Source organism: Lepidochelys kempii, chromosome 5, assembly GCF_965140285.1.
Source record: "Lepidochelys kempii isolate rLepKem1 chromosome 5, rLepKem1.hap1, whole genome shotgun sequence".
In the NCBI taxonomy this organism is placed as follows: domain Eukaryota; kingdom Metazoa; phylum Chordata; order Testudines; family Cheloniidae; genus Lepidochelys; species Lepidochelys kempii.
The window spans coordinates 74,463,544-74,488,579 of NC_136384.1; the positions used below are offsets into that span (position 1 = coordinate 74,463,544).

A 25,036-nucleotide genomic window follows, 5' to 3' on the forward strand; every position below is an offset into this window, starting at 1 on the left:
CTATCTAGTCCTTTACTGAGTGCAACAGGCTGTTATGCAGAATATCTGAGTTTGAGACTTAGTAATCTTTTAATGCCTTGTGGACAGGAATTGGGAATGTTACAGAAGCATGGCGTGCAATACTTCGTAATAGGCTGGAGCACGCATGAGGAGCAGCACAATGATGTATGGGAAGGGTCTGAGGAAAGGGTAAGGGGGAAAAAAGACAAAATGGTCTTGTTTTGAAAATATATGCTCTTAACTTAAAACACTACTTCCCATTTTGTCACAGCTCTAAGATTGTGCATCCTTTTCTAGGGACAGCTGGCCTTGGAGAGTACTTGCTGTGAAAAGGAAAGGAAAGAGCATAGGAAACCAGCAGAGAATTGGGGACTCAAAATCTCCAGGACATGTGAGAAATGCAAGCCTATATATGAAGAGTTTGTCAGAAACCGAGTTTTGCAATGAAATCTTAAGATTCCTCCAATGTCTAGGCATAATGAGAAGCGACTTGAAAGTGCAGTTATGGTGTAAAATGGCACCTCCTTACTTAACAATTCTGTTCCTTGGCATATCAATCGATCCATCAATCAATAACTCTAACCCATCTGCTCCCCGAATATATTCTTTCTGATGTGCCAATCAGCATGGGTATTTAGGTAGCATTCTGTGACACTTATGTAATAATAATAAGTTTTGACCTCCTGTTAGCATTGGAAAGCTAAAAACTTATGGGAGAATGAGTATTTACTTATAATATGCACCAGATCTGCAGCTGTTAAAAATCAATGTAGTTCCACTGAAACTGCCAGAGCTATGCCAATTTACACCTACTAAGGAGCTGGCCTTATAAGCCTTCTCATATAAATACATGTGTTTGTGTATATAAAAATATATCTGCAAAAAGATGCAGAAAAGACATTCAATTAACCTCATGGAGTACATCAAAAGAAAAGCAGTAAACGTATTTCTTCTGCTTTTTTTTGTTGTTTTACTATAAAATATGCCTAGAACAGCAACGTTAAAGTTTAATTACTCTTATTCAAATATGTACTTATGCACCCAGTGGCTCATTTGTGTTTGTTCTCCAAAATACGTAATTAATTGTGTGCGCAAACAAAATCACAAACTCCTTTAAGGAAATTATTATTCTGTCTCTATCCTCCAACTTCCATTGGCTTTAATGGGGGGCTGCAGATGCCCAGCACCCCCAGAAGTTGCTCAGCACCTTGACGGATTGAGCCCAAGATGACAAACTAATATGGCTTTTAAGATGTATCACAGACAGACTATAAAGACCAATGTGTGTGATAAAATCCTAAAATACATGTCTGGCAGAGATAAACTCAGAATATCAATTTTTTCTAGGAATAGCAAGAAGGGAATTAGGAAAACACTACAGACCTAGCAGCAATGTAGAGGGTTCTGTTCATTATCATGATCAGCTGGATGTCCAGCCTGTGCCTTTGTGTGGCGTTCCGTCCTGGCTTGTGCCCCACAAACACCGGATACTGTTTTGTATCTGTGAGAAGGGAAAAGGATTGGGAGAAAGAAAGCAAAAAGACAGAGAGACACTCACATTATGAAGTCATATTAACATGGAATATCCCATCACCAAACCCACTGCCAGTATCTATAGTTCCTGCTCTTGCTGTCTCTCCCCACAACACAGCCTGGGGTACTGAAGTAATAGCACAGTGGATTGCATAGCTCATCATGGTTATAATCTTTGTTTGCAATTGTCAAGGAGAAAGCCATTATGTTTTTAGAAATGAAGAACTGTGATTTCTGAGAGCAGAACTGGTATAAAACTGCTCTGAGAGCTCTTGGTATAAAGGTACTTAGCACTTCCACACAGTTTTCCTTTCATCCCCTGCAGCGTTTTAAATGCTGTATGCTGCCTGCCAAAGTTTATCTTTCAGGACAAAGCTATTTTATGGTATAGTATGCAATTGTTTTCAATCTGTGGTCCCTGGATATCTGGAGGCCCGCAGACTATGTCTAAGGGGTCTGTGAAAGGTTGTCATTACCATAGTACAGTGGTTTTCAACATGTGATCCATGGACCCTGGGGGTCCGCAGACTATGTCTAAGATTTCCAAAGGGGACGGCATCTCCATTTGAAATTTTTTAGGGGTCCGTAAATAAAAGAAGGTCAATTCCCCTATTTTATAGTAACCCATCTGTCACTGCAATGGCTATGCTGGCTAGTGGTTAGAGCAAAGGACTTGGCACTACTAGGTACAAAATTGCCAGCTTCACAGGTTTCCTACAGGATTGGGCTGCCAGTGCAGGGCAGCTGTATTTTTTGTACAAACTGTGGGTAGCCATTAATTGACCTTCATTTATTTATTTAACATGACTGGTTTTGGTTGTATTTATTTATTTTTGGCAACCTGTCTGATACATCAGTTTTCCTGGCAGCCAGATGATAATGCTGATTGGAAGTCTGCACTGGTAGCCACTCAGCCTTTTCCCCAACTCTGACAGTCAGTGAGAACACTTATTCATTATATTCCAGAGCTCTTGTTGCTGGGAAGTCAACATGCACTGATGGGATCTACATACAATCTGTATGTAGATCCTATAATAGACACCCAGAAAACATTTCTGACAGAGTTTCTGTCTGTCTGATGCATTTGCAATGCATGTCTCTAGACGTAAGAGCCAGTCAACTAGCCAGCTCCCAGGAAGGCAATCAGAAAGACGCCCAGAAGACAGAAAGAAAAGGAGACTATGAGTAGGAGCAGCATCAGAAGGGAGAATTCCTGCACATTCACATAATGCAGTTAACTGGCATCCAATCAAGCATTAAGCCCTTTCTCCCCAAATCTGTTTGCTCCAAACAAACAGCGCTACCTTGGGGGGCTATTAGTGTAGATATTCTGCTTAATTTTCTCTGTGAACTCTCTCTAGGAGGATCTTCAGTGCTAATCTTGGTTGAGCTACTGACTCACTGTGCAGACTTGGGCAAATCACTTTGTGTTGTCGTCAGCCCAGCTGTAAACTTGGGTACAAACAGGAACTTCCCTGCAAACCAGATGCTGCATCTGAGCGGCGCACTCCTGGGTAAATAAATTAACCAAACTCACAGAGGATTGAAGTTCAGAAGGTTAATCTTCCTGACCAAGATTTACTTGAGAAGTACTAATTTTTAACATTCCAGCTTTCCTCTGTCCAACACTGGTTCCTTTGTAACTGATTGCCCTTGTGTGAATTGGGGCCTGTATGTTTGCAGCCATTTGACATTCATAACATAGAAATAGAAGTTTCCCATGTTTTCCTCCGCAGAGGGGTTAAGATTGCTGACTTGCCATTCCTTACCACACTTTTACAAATGCAGGTGCCAATCCTGACAAGTGCTGAACACCAGGGCTAGAGTCACAAGGGGGATTTAGTTGTTGCAGTGTCTAACTTCGAGGTGCCCTGCCACCTCGTAGAATTCACTACCCCAAGTGAGGCGCCCAGGCTTCCTATACAATGTGTGGGGAGAGTTAGGCACCTAAAAATGGGATTCACAGAAGCCAGCAAGCTAAGCAGGCTGCCAGCTAAGCTAGCCAGTAGCAGGGGTGAAAGGAGGCCGGTACGCCGGTTCCAGCCCGTACGCAGCCAATGTTAAAGCACTATCGCGGCAGCGCTTTAACATCGCTGCCCCTTTTGTCCCCCACTCCCTCCCCGGCGGTCAGTGGGGCAAAAGGGGCAGCTGCCCCAGGCCTGGAGATTTAAAAGAGCCCGGGGCTCCTGGCTGCCGCTGTGGCTACTGCGGCAGCAGCCGAAGCCCCGGGTGGCGTGGGACAGGCAGTGTGGATGGGCTGGCTGGGGAAGGCTGACCCCCTCCAGCTCCACCCCTTCCACCCGAGGCCCCGCCTCTTCTGGGGACCCGGAGCCAGGCCCCCGTACTGGTAAGTGCTTAATGTTACTTTCAGCCCTGGCCAATAGGAAATGCTGAGGAGAGAGGCCTAAGCCCTGCCCCTCAAAAGGAGTTAGGTGCCTAAGTCTGGGCCAGAGGGAAATGCCTATCTCCCCTCAGGATTCATGGCTGTGAACCCTCTCATGGACTTAGGTCAGCCCTTTCCCAAGAAAAACTGAGTTGCAGATGGTATCTCACCCTTTTATTCCATAGTCCAGAGGTTAGAGCATTCACCTTAGAGATGGGAGACATTTGTTCAAATCAGGCAGAGGGGAATTTGAATACAGGTCTCACACCTTCCAGGAGAGTGCCCTAACCACTGAGTATTCTGGGGTGGGTCTCTCACAGTCTCTCCTGTTGATGCTGTTTCATTTTGTATAAAATAATTAAATACTCCTGGGCCAGAGTGGCAATGACTCCACAGCCCGGAAAGTACTCACCTGGGAAGGGGGAGACTCAAGTTCAAGTCTCTACACTAATGAATATTGAATTAGTTATACAAAGTGGAATAGCTCCAACAGGAGAGAGAGCCCAGAAATTACAGCACTCACTTGCAAGGAGGAGCTCTGTGTTCAAATCCCTGTCTGGGCTATGTGTATACCTAATGGATCGGGCCACACAGGCGGGGAGGATGCCTACTTTGTAAACTCACTGGGGCACAGGTGTGAATTGGATGCCAAGCTGCTCGGCAGTGTAAGATTTCGTGGCATAAATTTATGCACCTCATACATTTCACAAGTGGAAACTTTGATGCCTAGGTACCTCCAGAGTTAAGAGGCAGCTGAGTGGGGATTGTGTGAATGCCAATGGCACCTGTTTGTTGCATTTCGGCTACTAAAGAGGCTGTGACATGTCTAAGTCTCCCTTGTGAATTTAGTCCTCGGAAGGCCTTTTTGGAAAAATTGTGATTGAACTGTGATAACCGTGATAAAGAGGAACTTAGTAATACTGAGGGTCTGAGCTAGGTGATCAAATGCAGTGCATGCTTTCCCACCTAGTCCAGCCAGTCCATCTTGATCCTGACTTGCAGCACCGTGTGCTAGCCTAGTCTCAGAGAGACTCCCCATTAAAGCAGGTCAGAAAAAGGAGAATATTTATTGCAAAAATGTTGGCTTTTCACCAAAATATTTTTTGTCAAAATCTTACAAACAGTTTTACTGCCCAAAATGCCAAATGGTAAAGTGGGACAAAGATACATCAAAGGCTGAGCAAACAAATCTGGTTATTTGTATAGTTCTAGAAAATCATTTCAATGATATGTTCTCAACACAGCTACATTAGTGAGCTACACTTGATATATGGACTTGGTTGGTTCTCCAGAACTTTGCTTCTGGGGAGAAAGGTAAGAAACCCTCTGCTCATGAAAAACAAGCTTTCTTCATTTGTTGTTGGGTAGGATGGGAAACTGGACTGACTGCACTGCAGAAACTCCCGTTTGAAGAGTATTCTAGGTTATGGTTTTGGGGGAGCAAGCAGCTCATCAGTTCTGAAAACACAAATCAGGGCAAAAGTGCTCTGCTCTAGTTTTATCATCTGGGAATGTAATCTGGCTGATCTGAAGAGCTATCAAGAAATAAGAAACATTCAGTGATCAATACATTCCTTCTTGGAGCTTGGGGGAGAAAAAAAGCACCAGGCCTTTCATACTTACAGTTGCCATGCGAAATACTGATTGGCTCAGAATCTTCTGGGAAACCAGCCCCAGCAAAGTGTAGCAGTGTGAAATATAGCAGCAAGGCTTCTGACCTCATAGTAGTTCAGCGGGGAGATTTTACTTCTTCACTTCACCCTGTGGAAAACAAACAAGGGCATAAGAGCTTCCTGTCCATTCTATTTTAACTACTGCACACAGAAAGTAGGGCTTGAATGGTCAACAGATAACAAAGGGGATTCTCACTATAAAGTAACAAATAAGTGTAATTTTTAAAAGGGCCTGCCCTGCTGGGCCACTTTTCTTTCATTCCTCAAGCCTCACTTGCCCGTATCAGTTGTGCCTCAATTTGGCTTTGAACAGATTTAAATATGCTGTGAGCTACCTGTGAATTTTCTGTCTCAGCTGATTGGACCCAATAAAGAAACTTTGTCTTCTGAGTCAATCGATAGCTGACACGAGTTTTTAGGGAAATACTCCATCTGCTGTTTCTTTGGGTAGGTTTACAGAATTAGATGATGACACAGGGCATAAATAAAAACCATACTACATTATTTAAGTTAAAAAAAAGTGATTAAGGGTTATACTGGAAGACTGATTCATATCCTGCAGAGTTGTGAATCAAACACAGAAACATGGACAGTTTGATGGAGCACACTGAACATGTCATTGGGCTTTACCATAAAAATAGATACCCATAAATTTAAGTATCATAAAACCAATACTCCAATTTGAAATAAAATAAAGGTGACTAGAACTGTCTAACATTATGGTTTTTCCCCCTCACGTTTCACCAATGTATTCATTCATTAATATTTCATGTGCTAAATAAATAAATAAATAAATCCCCAAATCTTGGAGATAAAAAGAACAAAAGGTGCCTGTGCATACAGTGAAAGAAAACATCATAATACAGTAAATAGCTCATAATTCCCAGGCAAATTTCACAGAGGTGCTGATCTGCAGGGGAAATCAGTCTAAAAGTGGGTTTTTCTTTTCATCCCTTCCAGGGTTTCAAACCTTAAATGCTGCGTGCCAAAGATTATCTTTCTGAACAAAGCTATTTTACAGTAGTATGCCAATCATTCAAGATTTATGTGCATAAAGTCAAACTTTGTAACCTAGATAGTCTTTGAAAGTTACTTTGGCAAATAAAGTGCTAACTTGCCCTTTTGCAACACCATTTAATATTAGATACCTATGTCTCCTTTTTCCATGCCAAAAAAAGCATTAACAAGTTCTGAGTGTTGCATTTTTACTTGCAATTTCACAGACACAGCTGGTTCCCAATCATTTATTCAATTGGAAACGTCACACTAATTAATTTGCCTTTTCTGATATGTGCTTTGAAATAAAATCCCAGCTCCTATAACTGAACTTCAGATGGAAACTCTGTTGAAGGGCAATGTGATCCCTCAGGGCTATAACTAGATGATTTATTATACTCCATGTTTGCCTATTATTGTTCACACACACACTTGAAAACTTGGCTGCTTCTGTATTTTTATTAACCAAAGTTTGAACCCACAGAAAATAAACTCTGATGTGAGCCACTCTGTGATTAACTAACTGACTCCTCGACGGCCACACAGCATTAAAAGAATGGCAAAGGTACAACAGCAAGAGTAAGTAACACATAAAACAGAAACTGGCTGGCTATTATATTTTACATGAGGAAACATATGGGGAGAGCATAATGCGCAGGAGTCTTGAGAGACTTGGTTAGGCTAGTGGCCACCTGTGACTACTGAGGCAACTGTGCCTCCCCATAGCTATCTTCTTTCCTCCCTTCCCACATTTGTCTCATTCATCACCTGTTTCCTAGTGTCTAGACTGTGAGCTCTCTGGGGCAGGGACTATATCCATGTTTGTATAGTGCCTAATATAATAATCCTTGTTTGAGGTCCTTAGGTGCTACCACAACAGAAATAACAAATAAGAAGGAGAATACTCAAAACCACAGATTCCTCAGGGTTTGCATTCAAGGCAGGAATTAAAAAGAAAAAAGAATTAAGGGGGTGATTTTTGTCCCTTTTGAAATACAGTTTTGCCTTTACCTTTAAAGACTCATTTTTCATATTTGGTATGAAGTGCCTATTTTGTCTCGACAAGTGCATTAGAAGGTGACAAAACAAAGCATACTGCTTTACTATAACAACAAATTTCAATTCCTTCCTTCTTGCAAATGCTTTGGTCAAATGCAAAGCTCTTTTCTGAAATACAAGAGAGGAACAGTAATTTATCTAGAAGAAATTTAACCAGCAATTCAGTTTCTCAATTTAAACCCTTTTCACCCACAATATCAGTCTGCAGGCTGATAATTCAAACTTAACATGGCTTACAGTGCGACTGCAACAGAAGAATAGCTGCTTTATGTTACTTCCTATCAGCACATCATCAGCTAGCTAACAATGTATGTATTATATGTGGAAAAGCATTAAGGCAGCATTGATAAATCTTGCCCATTCCACTTTAGAGCTTTAAAAACCTTTTTCAGGAGAGGTTGTGATATATCACTCCCTTCTTCTCACTCAACCTTCTGAACCGTCCCATGTAAACATGTAGACAAGAGGGTCTCCAGTCAGACTAATTACCTCTGTTATATTACCCAGTCATTTTAAGTAGAGTTTAACTGACAGGATTTTTTCTTCACATGAACACAAAGAGAAGACTAAGGAGTTTTCAGTTCTGCCATCTAACAGCTTAATAGTGCAAAGCTGTTTCTACACACAAAGACCTGAGTCCACAGAAAAAAGTGAGGCGTTGTGATGCTCAGCATCACAACGCCTAACTTTTTTAGGTGTCTAGAGAATCACTGTGATTCACAAAGCCTCAGTTAGGCACCTAAGCTCCCATACAATGAATAGGCATCTTATACTATGATTCACAAAAGCTAGCATGCTACGCAGGGAGCCACCTAAACTAGCCAATGGGAGATGCTAATGATAGGAATGTGTGCTAAGCCCCACTCATGTTTCAGAGATAAGTGCCTAAGTGCAGACTGCAGGGAGGCCCTATCGCTCTTTGCAATGCCCATATGCAAACCCTCTCTTGGCATTAGGTGCCTACACCATTTTAGCAAGAAGCTGGAGAGGAGGAGGTGCTTCCCCCATAGTTTTAGCCTAGTGGTTAGGGATGTGGGAGACCCCCCGGTTCAATTCCCCCGCCCACTGAGGGGAGAAGGGATTTACCACCTCTCAGATGAGTGCTCTAACCATTGGGCTATAGGATATTTGGAAATGGGAGCAGGGTCTCCCTCAGTCTCTCCTGTTGAAGCTGCTGCACTCTAGATAACTAATTAAAGAGTCATTGGAGCAGGGGGACCTGATTTTCCATCTCCCACCTCCCAGCTGCGTGCTCTGACCACTTAACCTAAGTTCCCTCTAAGCTGCACAGCAGGCTTGTCAAGGGCTGTGTAGACAGGAGAGGAGCCTCATCCCTGGCCCCAGCCCAAGAGCTGCCCCAGTGCCGGGCTGTTGTGGCGAGAGAGGACTGGGGAGAGTCCTCTCTCCCCGCTACAGCCACGGGGCAGCCTGCACCCCAAACCCCTCATCCCCGGCCCCACCTCAGAGCCTGCACCCCACAGCCAGAGACCTCCTCCCCCCGCCCTGAGCCCCCTTGCACACTCTGAATTCCTCGGCCCACCCCCGTCACACATCACCTCTATATTGGTGCACATAACAAAATTCATGGATGTACAAAATTAGAGGGAACATTGCACTTGGCTATAGAGTCATGTTCGCTTGCTTGCACTCTCTGCCCCGAAATGTCCCCTTAATGGAGAGCAAGAGCACGAGCATGTGAATGACTCTAGAGCTTTGAGCACTCAACTGAGAGGTGGGAAACCCAGGATCCAGTCTCCCTGCTCCAATGACTCTTTAATTATTTATGCACAGTGCAAAATTTTCAACAAGAGAAACTAAGGGAGCCCCACATCATGAGTGGTTAGAACACTCACCTAAGAGGGAGTGAATCCCGTTCAAATCCCTTCTCCCCTCAGGTGAACTGCGGGACTCCCATATTCCAGGTGAGTTCCCTAATCGCTGAGCTAAATGCTATGAGGGAACACCTCCTCTTTCCCAGGTATTTTGTGAGAACTCATCTGAAGGGCCCAATCTAGTAAACATGCTCACAAGGCCCCTACCAGATTGGGCCCTGCACCCAACTTAGGCAGCTGAATGCCTGTGTTCCCTGGTTTGTGAATTGCTCTAGGGTTTCAGCAGGAGATAGCTGCTCAGGTGCCAGTTGGGAGGCAAAAGTGCACATGCTTGGAGGCTGAAACATAGGTGCCCACGGAACTTTACCACAAAAACGTAGGTGTCACGTGAGTTTAGATGCCTACAGGGTTCAGCGGGAGTTTTGTGCATCGTAGTGGTTCCAAAACTGGAACTTCGGCACCTAACTCGTTTCAGGCCAAAATCCTCCATCATTCTTAAGGATATTTTTATTTGTTTCTAATAAACATGGAGGCTGATTATGTACCACCCTACACTTTGTGTAGTCATTAGCATTAGTACAAAGTAAGTTGCTCCCATTCTGCTCTGTTAATACATTATATCCACTCTTCGCTGGGGTAAATGCTTACAGAGCAATGGAGAACTGGATCCAAGGTGAGTCTATCAGCCAATGTCAGCTTTTTCTGGAAGGTAATTATACTAATTTAATACGAATTTTGGCATCCTTTCTGCAGAGCAAGATTTTTGTCCAGTTTCAGTGAAATTTTAGAAAGATGCTTGTTAGAAATAGTTACATTCCTTTCTAGTATAAATTCCCTTTTCAGCAAGTTCTCTGTTCTAGTTGGGCTCCTTTGAATGATGCAAGTGTTTTGACTTACAAGTGTGATGGAACTACTTCCTAACCAAATGTCCTTCCATATGCAGCATGTGATGAAGCACAAGTAGCCAGATGGTGATGCCCAGAGAGTACAGGTACCATCTCCAAATAATGGCTTTGTAAACATCAAGGTTTAGATCCTCAGCTGGTGTAAATCAGTGTGGCTCCATTGACTTCAATAAAGCTATGCCCGTTTATATCAGCTGAGGTTCTGGCTCCAAGAACTTCCATTCTTCCTATTCAAAAGCGCACATAGCTCCAACAGAAAAAGTATTAATTTTGGTAAGTGGGTTTTTGATTGCTTGGTTTTTTTACTTGTAAACTCCGGAGGCACAGCATGATAAATGCTTTAAAGTACTTGAATGAAAAATTCTATATCAATTCACAGTATTATTAGTCATTGAGCTAGTGAGGTTTTACGAAAGGGTATGGCTTGCTTTTGAGTTCTGAAGAACACAAACAAGCAGTCTGTTTTCTTGAATTCCTAGGACTAATGCAAGTATACATTGATGCAAGAGTATCTTGCCTTGAACTGTGTTCTTGACAGGTTTCAGAGTAACAGCCGTGTTAGTCTGTATTCGCAAAAAGAAAAGGAGGACTTGTGGCACCTTAGAGACTAACCAATTTATTAGAGTTGCACAGATATTAGTGAGACGAGACTTTTCCTTAGTAAGTATATATTTCCCCCCCTCTTTGTTGTTGTAGTGATTAGGTATAAAGAAATCACATAATCTTTTGTCTTATTTGCAAATCTGAGTCCCCTATGGGAGAAAACAGGGAAGTGTTGGGGGCAAGAGTTCAGCACAGCGTGGCACTGATCTTGATAAGGGCATTGAGGTGCTACTTCAATAAAAATAAATCAATAAAGTTTCTATATCTATTAGTCTCTAATTTATACATTGGAAAAAAACAAATTACTGGCCTCACGGAGTATTTGAAGATAGGAGGTAATAGTGTCCCTGGCTCAATATGGCTTGTGATATAAGGAGAATGGTTTGATTTTTTGAGCCAAATGCAATACATAACTTCTAGAAACCATGACTCTCCGAGCCAAAGAGAAAGACACCAGCATGACATCAGCCTTCTGCTGTCTGATCTTTTTTAGTGTTTAGTGAGTGATGGTTCAAGGCAGAAATGCTTGCAGAATAACCCTTTGGCTAAGGAAATGAATATATTGCTACTGCCATAATATCCTATTACCTTGTTGTGAGTGTGTCTGCACTGTGTAAGAAGGGTTTGCCTTACTCTGCCCATATTACAAGTAAAATGTAAAAATGAAGTGCCAATTTCTTGATAAATTCTGTGAAAAGGTCAGTTTGGCTCCTGAAAACAGAGGGATAGTTTCTGTTAAATCAGTAGCAGCTGCAAATATAGCTTAGCCCTTAAGAGCTACAATCTTCCATGTCAGAGAAACTCTGATTTAACTTTTCCATTCAGCTATACCCTCAGTTAATCAGGTATAATTCCAAGTAAAGTCAGAAAGCAGAACAATACCACCAGGGTTTTAATGTGGGTCTCCAATCATTTAAATGAAGACAAGATGTCTTTCCAAAAGATATGCTGTAATTCAAACCACAAACTATTGGGCTCAATGCAGGGATTACTTGGTGAAATCCAGTGGCCTGTGTTAGGCAGGAAGTGAGACTGAATGACCTTAATGACCATAAAAATTCATGACTCTATTAATGAGAAGAATACATATATATTTAAACAAATTAAAGGCGACAAGCTACCATCCTGCAAACAAGACTTGGAGTGTGTGTGAAATAAAATGTGCTGAAGAATCTGTGAGTAAGAAATCTAAGAGTTCAAGTCATACCTTCCCTCCAGGGAAAAGAATTTGAACTACTATATGAGGAAAGGAGACGGGGCCAGTAAAACCAGCAGAATCCATGGATCAACAATCCAGGGGGATACCCATAAATATCTGGAGAACAGGCTCTCTCATCACATTCAGGGGCCCAGCAAACATGAAAAATAATGAAGGGATGGGAGGAGGAATTAGACAACTTAAAAACATCTAAAGAGTTCTAAAAGGCAGGTTCATCTAAATTTGTTTGTTCATCTCTAGGTATAAAATTTCGAAAAGTGACTTAGGAACCTAAGTCCCATTTTCAAAAGTGATTTAGACACTTGGGAGACTAACTCTCATTGAAAGGTGTGTGTGTGTGTATACATGTCCCACTTGCTTTATATAAGGAGAATGCTTCCTAGTGGTAAAAGCAGGGTATGTGACTCAGTCACGTAATCTGCATTCTATTCCCCACTCTACCACAGGCTTGCTATGTGTTGATGGGCAACTCACTTACACCCCCTGCCTCCAGTTGGAGAAACCTTTGGAAATCCTTTGAAAAGGCACTATTATAAATGCAGAGTATCATTATTATTATTATTGTTTACTACCTTCTAAATTCACAGTTCCTAGACAGAGAAAGACATGGCTCTATATAAGACAGAAAAGGAGGCTAGAAATAAAACAGCAATAACAGGAATGTAGCTTGCAAACCACAGTCCCTGTGAAAAGAGGAAAGCTAGGCAGGTGCAAGCAGCTAAGGAAGGTGTCCAGGAGAACATGCTATTGCTATATGTGATTTTTGGGTAGCAGTTCTGTTTTGTAAAAATTAGATCTCTATCACCCAGGTACCACTCTCAGGTGTGGTTGAGTGTGGCAGTAAAAAAGATCATACAAAGTGTCCTGATGCTCACTGGGGAATGGAATGGTGCCACAGGCAGCAGACAAAAAGGAATGAACAGAAGCCATGAAAGCTCAAGGGGTGCTTGCAGAGATCAACAAGCACTACAGTGCAGATGACACAGTGGTAATCATCAGGAAACTGCTTTGAATGCCGGACATTAGCACTGAACTGGCACACAGCAAGATGATGTCTGGGATGGCCAATTCTTTTTTCCTGTGATGATAATCAGTCACCTGAGTGCAGGTGGCTGAAACTACTCATGCCAGGTTCCTCTTCCTCTATAGCTACTAACCATCAACATCTCTCTGTGATCCACTGTGCATCCATCATTCATCTTTCCCTCTCTTGTCCTGCTCCTGTTGTCTCTACAGCTGCCCACCCGATTCCTGTGGCCAAACATGTCTCAAACACTCCAGGTATCTGGCCAGTAAAAGAGAACCACTGATGTGTATAAAGTATAGCAGCCACCTGGGATGTTTTAATTTGCACACTGATTAGGGCCTCTCCCACATGCACATTACTAGGGGGCAGAGAATGCCACATGGTCCAGGTTTGTGCAGAGAAGCCCATATCCCTCCCACTTTCCATTGAACATGCCCTCTATTAACTGTAAGCTCATTGGGGCAAGGTCTGACCATTTTGTAGGTGTTTATATAGTGCCTGGTACAATGGCCTCCTTGTCTATGACCTGGCTCCATAGGGGCTACCACAATCAATCAATCAATCAAATAAAATGTGCACATAAATTCTATGCACATCAGTTATACACTCCCCAAAGCACTCCTCACAAATTCGGGGGAATATATGGGCATCCTGTGATATATGCACTTTAGTACCATTTTAACTAGATTTAGCATTGCTTACTCATTTCCCTGCTGCAGGCTGCATCCCAGATATAACAATTGGACCTGGGGGATATACAGTGGTGGAACATAGGATATATTTTTCCTTATATAGCAAGTGACAGCATACACCTTTATTGACGAGAGTAATAAAAATCTACCTAACAAGTATGACCAGATACTACGTAATCATCTATTCAAGGATGTGTGCAACTTTCCAGTAAAGCTAGAGCAAACTTAAGGCTAAAATTGAGTTTCAAATCAAAATGCAAATATTTCTCAAAAACGTTTCAAGAGGATTTGGTTCTATTGTAGCATGCTGATGTTTGTGTAAATGTGAGTACTCATTTGCAGTGTTACACAGGCAATAAATCATATACTGCAATGTCAGCTCTGGGTGTTGTATCACTATCCCCCTGATTCAGCGACTGATAAGCTGAACAGATTTGCAAAACCCCCAGTCAGAACTGATAAACCTCTTCCTGAAGAAGGTGTCATGTCAGTAGGTAATGCTGGCTACCTATCTTGTAGAGATCATCATTACTGATCACCCCAGTATAGTACAAAAGGAAAATGTAAAGAACAAATGAAGGCTTTAATAGGAAGAACCTTCCTTTGACCTGAGTGACACAGTTCCAGTGATTACAGCTTTAATAGGATGCTGTTGTTCAGAGAAGGAACAGTCAGATGGAAGATGAACATCTCCCAGATGGAATTAGAAGTATCTCAGGCCTATCGATTCTGGTTGTAACCTTTACTGTAAACAATCTACAGGGACCTCATCAGCCACCTGTTCAGTGATATTTGCATTGAAATACGGAGCCAACACAAATGAGAAAATGGCCACAGTTCCTTGCTAAAGCATCTGCTCCTCTCTACTCCTCTGGTTATCTGCTTGTCAGGGTATAAGAGGTACATGTTTTAGTGGAATGGATAATGCAATGGCAATAACCTGCTCATACGGCAAAAGACACAATGAACATGTTGTTTGTCTTGATGCTGATGGTAGTATTATATCATGCAATATATCACTTTCTATAATTGCTCAGTTTTATACTGAAAACAGGCTTGCCAAAACTGGCAAGAAAACCATTTGTGCTTGCAGAACTATTGCCAGAAACATTTTCAATTTTATTTTTGGGGCAATAGGCCTGCATTAGAGAACAAAGGCAGTTGCCAAATTATTCCTGTTCCTTACCACCAGAAATACATACAGCAACAGATCTAACTTTAGAACGGCTTGTTCAGTCATTACAATGATGTCTTTATTATTTTAAATACACCTCACTTGTTTAAGAGATAAAAATAGCTATATTGATTGTATGTGGGCTTCAATAAACCACCTTCAAGATTTGAATTGATGTAAGAGCTAAACGTAACACTGCCTTTTGACAAGAAAGAACACTATCTCTCATATATACTTTGCTGTTTAATCTCAGCAATCTTAATAGAAAACAGATACACTACCAGCAATACCATTAGTCTTCTCAACCCTAAATTTACTTGGGAAATATCAGTGCTAGTCAATACACGTTCTATTCTCTCTTTCGGTATATGGAATAAAAATTACACTGCAGCCTGTGATCCACAGGTATAGAGAGAGAATGAAATATGTTCTTCCTTTTTTTTATTATCGATAACAGCAAAGGTGAAACATGAAACCGTGCCTGTTTTCACAACAATATTGCCAATTGCCACTGATTAAAAATTTGACAAAGCCCTGCAGACGTCGTCTGAGCTGCTACATGTCTGCAGTAAACATAACTTCAGGATCAGGCAGTAATTCTAAAATAATCCCTCTAGTGCATTAAACTCTTCAGGCCAGATTCCCTCAGTTGCTCAGCATATGTCTCCTTTCATTATTGTGGGCGCATATTTAAATAGATTCCAGTCCTTTCTTCCATCTCCTCCCCTACCCAGGAAAACAAAAAAGTAATTTACAGTTGATATATGTCTGCACAACAGATCAAATCATATGAAAAGCATAGCATTATTCTAGACCAAAATTAGGATCCCACATAACAGATCCATTGTGTGTTAGAGTGGCTGACTGCTGCTTAACATAATCATAAATAAATATTTTTTATTTTGCATATTTGTTTAAAGTTCAAAACAAATATTATCTTTTGATTTGTGGCATTTGACTGCTTTAAGAAACACATTGTATTTGTTTGAAATGAAAATGTCCACCTTTTAATTTCCCGAAACAGCAGAGAACACATTTAAGTCAACTGTTAAGTAATCAGAGCACGTCATCTAGCTTTTGTGCAATTACTGATATGTAATGTTGGTCACATTAATGCAATCTAATCAGAAAAAAAGAGTCACTAACCTGGTTTGATTCTCATTCGGTAGAATAACAACTTTCTACAGTATATGTTTCAAAAGATACTAATCAACTTTAGCTCAAAAGTGACTGAAACTCCACAGTCCAAAAAATATTAATCAAATTTACTGTAACCATCCCACAATGCTAATCAATTTTAAAAATTTAAATCATGGCTCAATTAAACCAATCACTTGTGCCATGCCCCCATGAAAGTGCATTACTTCCACAGCAACAATGGCAACTTTAAGATAATCCAGTACCCATTACATACCAGAATAGTCTAGTCCTGTCAATAACAGGATTTAGGCCAAATTTCAAGATCATAGTCTATGAAAGGTTGCTCAGTGAAATACAGCAATATTCCACTCAGGCAAGAAGACTTTTATAAATGTACATCACAACTTCTGAAGGAGAATGAGAAGGTAAAGGTAAAACTTTCCCCCTGGAAAGCAACCAATTCATCATGATAATTTATGTATGTCCCTGACAGATAAAAACTGCAGGTAAGCAAAGAGTTCTTGAAGACTTGTGTTTATACATTTATTCCCTTATTTGTTTATGAAATCAATTTTCTCTGGTTTCTTTCCACCTTTCAGAATGGCAAGAGGGAGACTGCTGTAAAAATAAGTAATGGATGAAAAACAGATGGAATCCCTAAGACAAATTTTAAAAGCACCTTGTAGGTAAGCATAAGTCGATGGTGACAACAAAACTGAGAGCACTACAGCAAGAATGAGACTGGAATGTTGCCTCCATGATTCCACAAACACTTTATCTCAGGTGCTCACATATCAAGGTGATGGGCATGTAAAATTTAGATAGATTGTCTAGATCTTTATTTGTCTTTAATTATTTCTTTTTACTGGTAATTTGTGGAATCATATACTTTTCAGATCTTTTCATTAGTGTGTATGGCCATAAAGAAACAAACAAAAACCCTAAAGGACTCTGGACATCTGTCTAGTTTTGCTTTTCCAAAATGGGATGATCTCCAGGCTTGCAGTTACCAATCATCCAGTTCCTGCAGTCTGCTGGTAATTGCTAGTTGCAAGTGGCAGTCTCTGAGCTCTACTCTGCCTGAATTTATGCCCAGAAAATTACCAAATTATACATCATCTATAATCTTAACAGCTTTATGGAGAGGTTGATACAAGAAATAATCCCATCCTTGAGAATTTTTTTGTGGAAAAAGGATCACTCGTGTGACCACATGGCATATTTTTCATCCATAGCTTCATTTCACCTACTTTGGTAATATGAAAAAAGTCAATGAAAGGAGCCAATAGCTATATTAAATGATCCTACTTCCAGGATACTCTTAAGACAAACGCTTATTGTCTGCTATGCTGGACACAAGGTTAATTACTGTAATCTAATTTATCTTTGGAAAATGTTATATGCAGATATCACCAATTAACCCCTAAATATAAAATCACAATTTCTTTAATTAATAGAACACTGCACAGTCACTCTAATTACCAAGAGACCAGTATCAAGAGGAAATGTGAAATTATCTGATGTGAAGGGATTTGAAAAGCAGGCACAAAACTGAGATACTGATGGTCAGACAAAGAAAGGTGGTAATTCAGGAAGAGCTCAGACATTGCACTAAACAGGCACACTACATTTCTGTGCAGGTATACATTCAGCACTGGTCTACACTACAAACTTATGTCAGGATAACTATGTCGTTCACGGGTGTGGACCTAATCCCTGGTGTAGACAGCGCTATGATGACGGGAGGACTTCTCTTGTCGACATAACTACCGCCTCTCGGGAAGGCAGAGTATCTATGTTGATGAGAAAAGCTCTTCTGTAGGCATAGGTAGCGTCTTCAGTAAGCGCTACAGTGGACAGCTGCACTGGTGCAGCTGCGTCGCTGCAGCACTGTTAATGTAGACATGCCCTCACCCATTTACTCTAGAGTACAAGCATCCATGTGCATTCATTCACACCTGTTTCTTGGGAGATTGAGAATAGTATAGAAAGGGAGCCAGAGCGACTCTGATAGCAGCCGAGAGTGCAAGTTATAGGAGTAATAACTCTGTTATTATGTACTTTACATCTTTGGAAAGGTTGAGGAAAAGATCCAGTCCAGCGCAGTGAGAGAAAAGGGGTCTACAGAGTATGAAAGCATGAACTGAAATGATGGGTTAGCTTTCTTGCCGGAAGGGGAAACCTCTAATCCAGTCTCTGGATAATTGGTAGAACAAAGCAAAGTCATTCTCCTCTCCTGCAGGAAATATTCTCTGCCCTTTCAATAACCTATACAGGGTCTTTGCAAAGGAAACAATGAATGTCACATGGATGAGTCAGCAATCTGTTTCCAGGTAGCATGCTAGGACAGGCTAAACTATTCAGCCCGCCACTGTAACAACAAGACAAAAAGACTTTTGTATCATTGATGGTTTCTACAGTTATTTTAGGAATGACTGATTGCACTCGTGTTCCAACAAACAATAATGAGATATATTGGAAAGGAAAAAACTTCGACGGCTCAGACACACAATTAAGTCTGATGCTGAAAACATTATTACAAATATTCTAGCTAATTTTGTAGAGTTAAAAAAATGCATATAGCACCAGACATCAGCACTCTGCCAAACTATGAAATTATACCCACCAACTCACTGCCAGGACAGGGTACTCACTAACTTTAGGGATTGATGTATGTTTGGATAATTTATTTGGTTTGTCTGTCATTGAAACTTAGTGCTTTTTCAGATGACTGAAGAGTTTTTCTCCTCCCCAGCCATAAACTTCATCCTTCGAAGCAGGCAAGGGGTGCCTGACAAGAAAAATTCATGAACATTTGTGAGCTCTCTGGCGTGGCTGTGTATTTTCTGGGCTTGCATGAATACTTCATGAATTGCCTGACAAAAGTATAATTCCTGTGTAGGAACAGGAACATTGTAGCTGCTGCTCTGTTGTTTCTCCCTCCTCACCTCTGCCGGTTATATAATCTATATCAAGTAGGGCAGAGAGCGATTTCCTATGACTTTTGATGGGCCTCAATAACCTGGATGTTCAATTGGTCAGTTGCCAGTGTTTGTTGATCTACAGCCAAGACAAGGATCTCTGCCAGCAGAGAGAGAACAGATTTTTTTTAAAAAGCACAAAAGGAATTAGATCAGATACTCAAATAGCTTTTTAATGAGACTGCAGGCAGTATGTTTTTACTGTGGTAACTTGAAAAGCCTGGAGAGATCTTTGCTGGCATGATGGTTTCATGTTCTTGCCATAGACTCAGTCCTCCAGCCCTTTCTCATGTGAATAATACCATTGGCATCTATAGGAATAAACACATGATTACGAGCTGAAGGACTGATGTTTTCTCATTACTTTAGAGCAATGATTCTTTGGCTTGCCAGAGAAATGCCAAATACCAGTTACAAATAAAGGGCCTGGACCTGCTTCTGTTGAAATCAGTGGAAATTTTGACATTGACGTCCATAGGATTAAGCATCCACAACTCCTACTTGCTTCAGCAGAAGTCGTAGGTGCTCAACAGCTCTGAGCATTTGTCTCATGGAATGGATGATTTTGCAACACCTCTTTCATAAATCCCGTAGGAATCAACTACCTTCTCCTGGCCTTGTACAGCTTTATTGACCAATGTCCTGACTCCCATTCTCTCTGCTGAAATGAGGAAAGGCACATATTGCCATTCAGCTGCCCATGAAATATAACAGAATTCTCCCTTCTAACCAGCCTTCAGAGAGTTTCTGATGTCCTGAACAACAGGATCAATATCACCTATGTGATGATATATGGTTGCTCAGTTCAGAGGCTTTCAACTCTAATGCAGCACAGCCAACACATTATTCACAAGCGTTTAAGATTCACACTAAAAGAGGGATGTGTGTGCATATGTACAAAATTCTAGGACACGGTATCCCCTCTAGAACAGATTTTCAGAGAACCTTTCTCTCAGATATGGGATTAAGATAGAGTGAAGGGCCGGCATTATTTTCTCTTTCCTGCAGTTTTTGTGTGTGTGTTCACCAGTTCTGTTAGAAAAAATATTTTTAATTAAAAATCTTATTGTCTAAATCCTTTGTTCTGGAAGTATTGAGCATCTCTACTCCTGATCTCTACACTTTGCTCCTATCTCCTGACCCTCAGGACTGACTTTTCGTGGATATCCATCACAAAGCTGAATCAGTCAATGAAGCGGCTGCAGAATGACATAATACTCTTAAATCAGTGTGGAAAGCAAATTCTGAATTCAGTTTTGAAAACATTCCCACCAGGAACTTGATTGTAAGAGTCAGGTTCATCCCAGAAAGACCACCACTCGGCCAATCACAGCTAAGCAACACAGCTAAAAGAATCATCCACAGAATAAATGAAATTGCAAAAATGTTGATGAATTATTTTGAATAACAAATACATTTTTAAAAACTTGAATCTACAAATAGAAAAAAGGTTGAAATTCACCCAGTACTTCATTATCACCTCTGCTGAGGATCTGAGTACACCTCCAATCTCAGGATCCAAGCCCTCTGTTCCTCGTTCCAGCCCTAGAACTGAGCGTGTTTCCCCCAGCAAGCAAGTGTGCACCTTTTGCTAAGGTTCTGGGCAAGCTACCTCCTCCGATAGAAGCTGAGTACAGCGACTTGAATGGAATCTGGAGGGATGTGCAAGGGTTGCAGGAGAGAAGTATTTGGAAAAGGCTCCAGGAAGTCAGTTTGCACATAGTTAGGAAGACTAAGCTGCAAGTGGAGCAGCCATAAATTGCTTTAATAAATGGCCAGTTCAGTTTAATAAGAATGAGGAGTCCTCTAAAGTTATTACTGAGTACATGGTACAGGAAAACACTGAGCATGTTTTCTGTCCTAACCCCAAAAAGCTCCCCAGAGTCTCCTCTCCATCAGAAGAGCTAGATATAATGACTCCCTCACCTACAAAAGCTAAGGATGCTGCCTCCCTTACACCAGGAATTGAATAGCCCCCCACCTCACACCCAGACACCTCTTGAAGTTCCGAGCTCTTCCAACCTCTCCCAAGAACTGATATATCCAAATTGTCTTGTCTGCCCATTTAGACTGCAAGTTCTGAGGGACAGAGACAGTCTCTTTCCCTGCCATTCAGACACTGCCAAGTACACGGTCAGTGCTTCAAATAACTAGGATGCTCTGGATGGCCAGAAAATGGTCTTATTTTATTTCACAATGCTGGAAGGTACTTTTGGATTTGCATTTGTGTAAATCAGGATTGTAACATTCACTGAGGGGAAAACAATGGTAGGTTTTGCAGAAGAGGTGTGTTTTAAGGAGAGACTACAATGGAAAGATGTGATTATCTTTTGCACTGAGGTGTATAGAAAGCTGCCTTCCCCTTTCTGGGAGCTGAGTGCGCTTCCTCCCCTCACCTCTTTCTTCCCAAAGAATGAAGTTCACTGCCTGCTCCCCCATGGAAGTGGGTGACCTGCCTCCCCTTCCCCTTGGAGTGGAATGTGCTGCTTCTCTCCCCCTGGGAACAGCTGAGTAATATGAGGGCCCCCCCGCCCCCGCTACAGGAGAGAGGGGCAGTACCCCAGCAGCATTCTGCCTGACTGAATATGCAAATGATGACAAAAATCTAATTTGTAACATTTTCCACTTCAGTTTCTTCAAGTCACAATCTTTGTTTGATTGTTATGCATGTTTAGAAATGAACAGAATTAATCATATAAGAAAAAATGCTGGCCTAATATAAACTACATAGTGTAGCTTAAAAAATGCAAACATTTGCCAGCATTCTCCTTCTCTCTGGATTTTTTTTAAACAGGATTTATTATAACTTTGAAAAAAAATACATAGAGCCATATAAAACCTTTCATTTCTAATATGCTGCTTTCAAGGTATTTCTAATGTAAACACAGACAAAAGGTATGTTCTCCTTTATGACAGGCCTGAAATAAAGCAGCTCTAATTAGCAAAACCAGATGCTACTTAGAGTTAAGGCAGTGTGACTGCTGGGATAGGAAACCTATCCCCTCAGCTTACCAACAACAGCCTCCCCCATCCCTGGCTCATCCTCTCTCTTTGACTCCGGTGACCTGTACATTAGAAATTTGATTACTAATTTACTCCTAACCAACCGCACACTATAATCCAGGGGTTACCAGTGTCCTAAAAGGCTTTAGTTGCACTGTGTCAGTTGAAGGAAAGATTGCAGTATGAGACCCTGTTCACACCAGTGCTTGTAACTGGGTTAGGAACCATTTTCACACATAAAGTGATGGTTGTAACCCAATTTGTGTCTACCATACATACAAATTACAAACCTTGTGCAACATCCCAGTGCCAGAACACTGCTGGGAATTAATCTGTGCCCTGGGATCAACCAGATTGCTTAACTGGAGAAAAAAATAAATAAATAGCCTTGGCCACACTGGACTAAACCATCCAGGATGTAACCCTTAATTGCTATTTATATATCTCCCGAAAGAGTGGTAGAGGTCTACAAATCATAAGAAAACAGGTTCCTGCCCTGTAAAGCTTACAATCCATATAAACAGACAAAGAGGAAAAGAGGGATAAGAGGTGAAATACAGGATTTTTTTTTTCATCAAAGCATGTTGAAAGTGGTCCTCACTTGCAATTCTGCCGGTTTAAACTGGGTAATTTTATTTAGTCGTTTTGATTTTTAAATCACCAGTTTTAACCCTGAGCCATGCCTCGCCACCCAAGGCCAACACTCTGACAAATATATAAAACCACTGCTCCTCAGTCCTGTAACAAGGCCTTCAAAACCCTCAGCATGCACATGGAAATGTTCACTAAAAAAGATGAGTTACTGCTAGCACAGTTTGTGTTCCAGCAGGGACATGGCTTGAAAGTACAGTTTCCAGTTCAAGAAGCACAAACGTGATGATTCATCTCTCTGGTAACAGTCAACTCATAATCATGTTTTTGTTTTGTTTTTTCCTCATTACTGAATGGTCACTCAGAGCTGCACTCTTTAGGTGCATTGACAAGAGCTACATAAATACCAAGAGCACTGCTGTGAGATCTTTATCCTGAAAAGTTGCCATCAAAAATAGAGCAACAATTGGATAAACAGTGAAATCATTATTAGAGAAGCTGGAACAGGTTTAGAAACCTTTGAAGATGGGTCAGATAGCTGAACCCCATCCTTGATCCAATAACAATGGAAGTGCTTTCCGGACATATTTTTAAATCCAACACAAGTGTTTTCATTTGTCATGTAAAATGAATAAGGTTTAATTGATTTTAATTAATGGTTTCTGGCACCTGTATTTAAGAAGGATATGCCAGTGATCACTACAAATTCACAGTTAAAAACAAAACTCAGAAACAACTCCTTTAGATAAGGTTAAGATTTAACATACGAACAATTACTAGCTGATCCAACTGATGGAATAAGGTTTCACTCAGGAGTCATTAATTTTTTAAGCCTCAGTTCTAGCAATGATGAAAAGAACGATACTAAATATTGTAATGATTTTTTTTAAAAGTCAGATTACAAAAAGATGGTGTGCTGATGACCAGGGGAAAGAAATAAACCATTGCAGCACATTACAGCTTTCTGTTAAAGTAACAGCTGGTTCTTGTATGATATAAATAGCAGCTACGACTCCCCTAGGATCTCATTGTTGTGTGAGTCTATATACAAACGTCACTGATGTCTCTCAGGGACCACGGGAGCTTTGAAGGTCTGTTTGAGCAAACTATTCTAACCCTCAGATCCCTTCTCTGAAAACAACACTTACCTTCTTTTCTAATCTGAGGAGTGGCTAAAGCCTTCATGCATATCTTTCATTGAAGAACTTAGGCCAAGTCTACAATTTCAACTTTGGCAATTTCTTCCTTCTAAGTCAGTCCCCTGTAATGAGAAGTGACTAAAATTAAGCTTTTCAAAGCTTACTGGTACATATCTCTGGTTTCTAAATGCAATGGGGACTTATGAAAGACTAGAGGGTATCTGATTAAAGAAATACGTACATCCATAGGCCTTGCCTTGTGGCCTCCTCCTCCCCATCCCCTTATTTTCCTTGATAGGAAGACTTACACTACATGAAAATTTGATTCTTGGGTAAGCCGAGTCATGTAAATTAGCTTAATGAAAGAGATGACTTTGTGGACGTCCCTTTGATACTGATTAGGCTCAAGTATCCACTCAGCTAATGAGGAGCGCAAGAGTATGATAGCACTTGTGGAAGTGTCACAGCTATACCATTTACAGCCATTTACTCATCACTGGCTCATATCTTATATCCCCCTAGTCATAATCGTAAAAACAGGCAGGCTTCCAAAAGCAAACAGCAGCAGCTAACAGCCTAAGACATGATTGACACAACATAAAAAAATCTGTGGGTACTTTACTCACAGCCCAGAACTCAACATGTAAAGGAGATAAGCCTTTGTGTCCTCAGCTTTCAAAGCAGATAACCTGCTGGCACTGTGAATGTAATTATACCCACCCTAATAACGATCTGTTCAATGGCTGCCTACTGTGGTGCCCAGACAGGTTAATCACATTGCGTCCTACTGAAGAGAAAAACCTACCTTCCTTGTCACTTGAAACATGGGACATATTGTGCGAAGGGAAAGTCTCAATGAGTGTTCCCTCTATAGGCTGGACGACATTCTTCAAAGCTTGAAGGAAATTATAAAATTTGCCAATATAATGCATTGCTCTTGATTATACAAGGATGTTTAATCTACAAGAGCATCATTATTAAGGCTGCAATTTAGTCATGGAGGTAACGGAATATGTGACTTCCAAAGACCTCCGTGACTTCAGCCAGCATTGGCTGAGAGCTGCAGGGTCCCCTGCCTCCTGCCTG

At 41.1% G+C, this 25,036-nt stretch overlaps 1 protein-coding gene across 7 annotated transcripts in view; it reads right to left on the reverse strand.

The window, feature by feature from the left end:
* SEMA6A (semaphorin 6A) overlaps positions 1-25,036 on the reverse strand; it is a 131,833-nt gene that overhangs the window by 65,319 nt on the left and 41,478 nt on the right. For all 7 annotated transcript variants that reach the window (XM_073344767.2, XM_073344764.2, XM_073344768.2 and 4 more), the window contains exons 2-3: positions 5,540-5,677; positions 1,384-1,501 (exon numbers count right to left, since the gene is read on the reverse strand). In XM_073344767.2, the coding sequence (XP_073200868.1) occupies positions 1,384-1,501; positions 5,540-5,639 (218 nt within the window). In that variant the 5' untranslated portion in view covers positions 5,640-5,677. The remainder of the gene's footprint in view (positions 1-1,383; positions 1,502-5,539; positions 5,678-25,036) is intronic.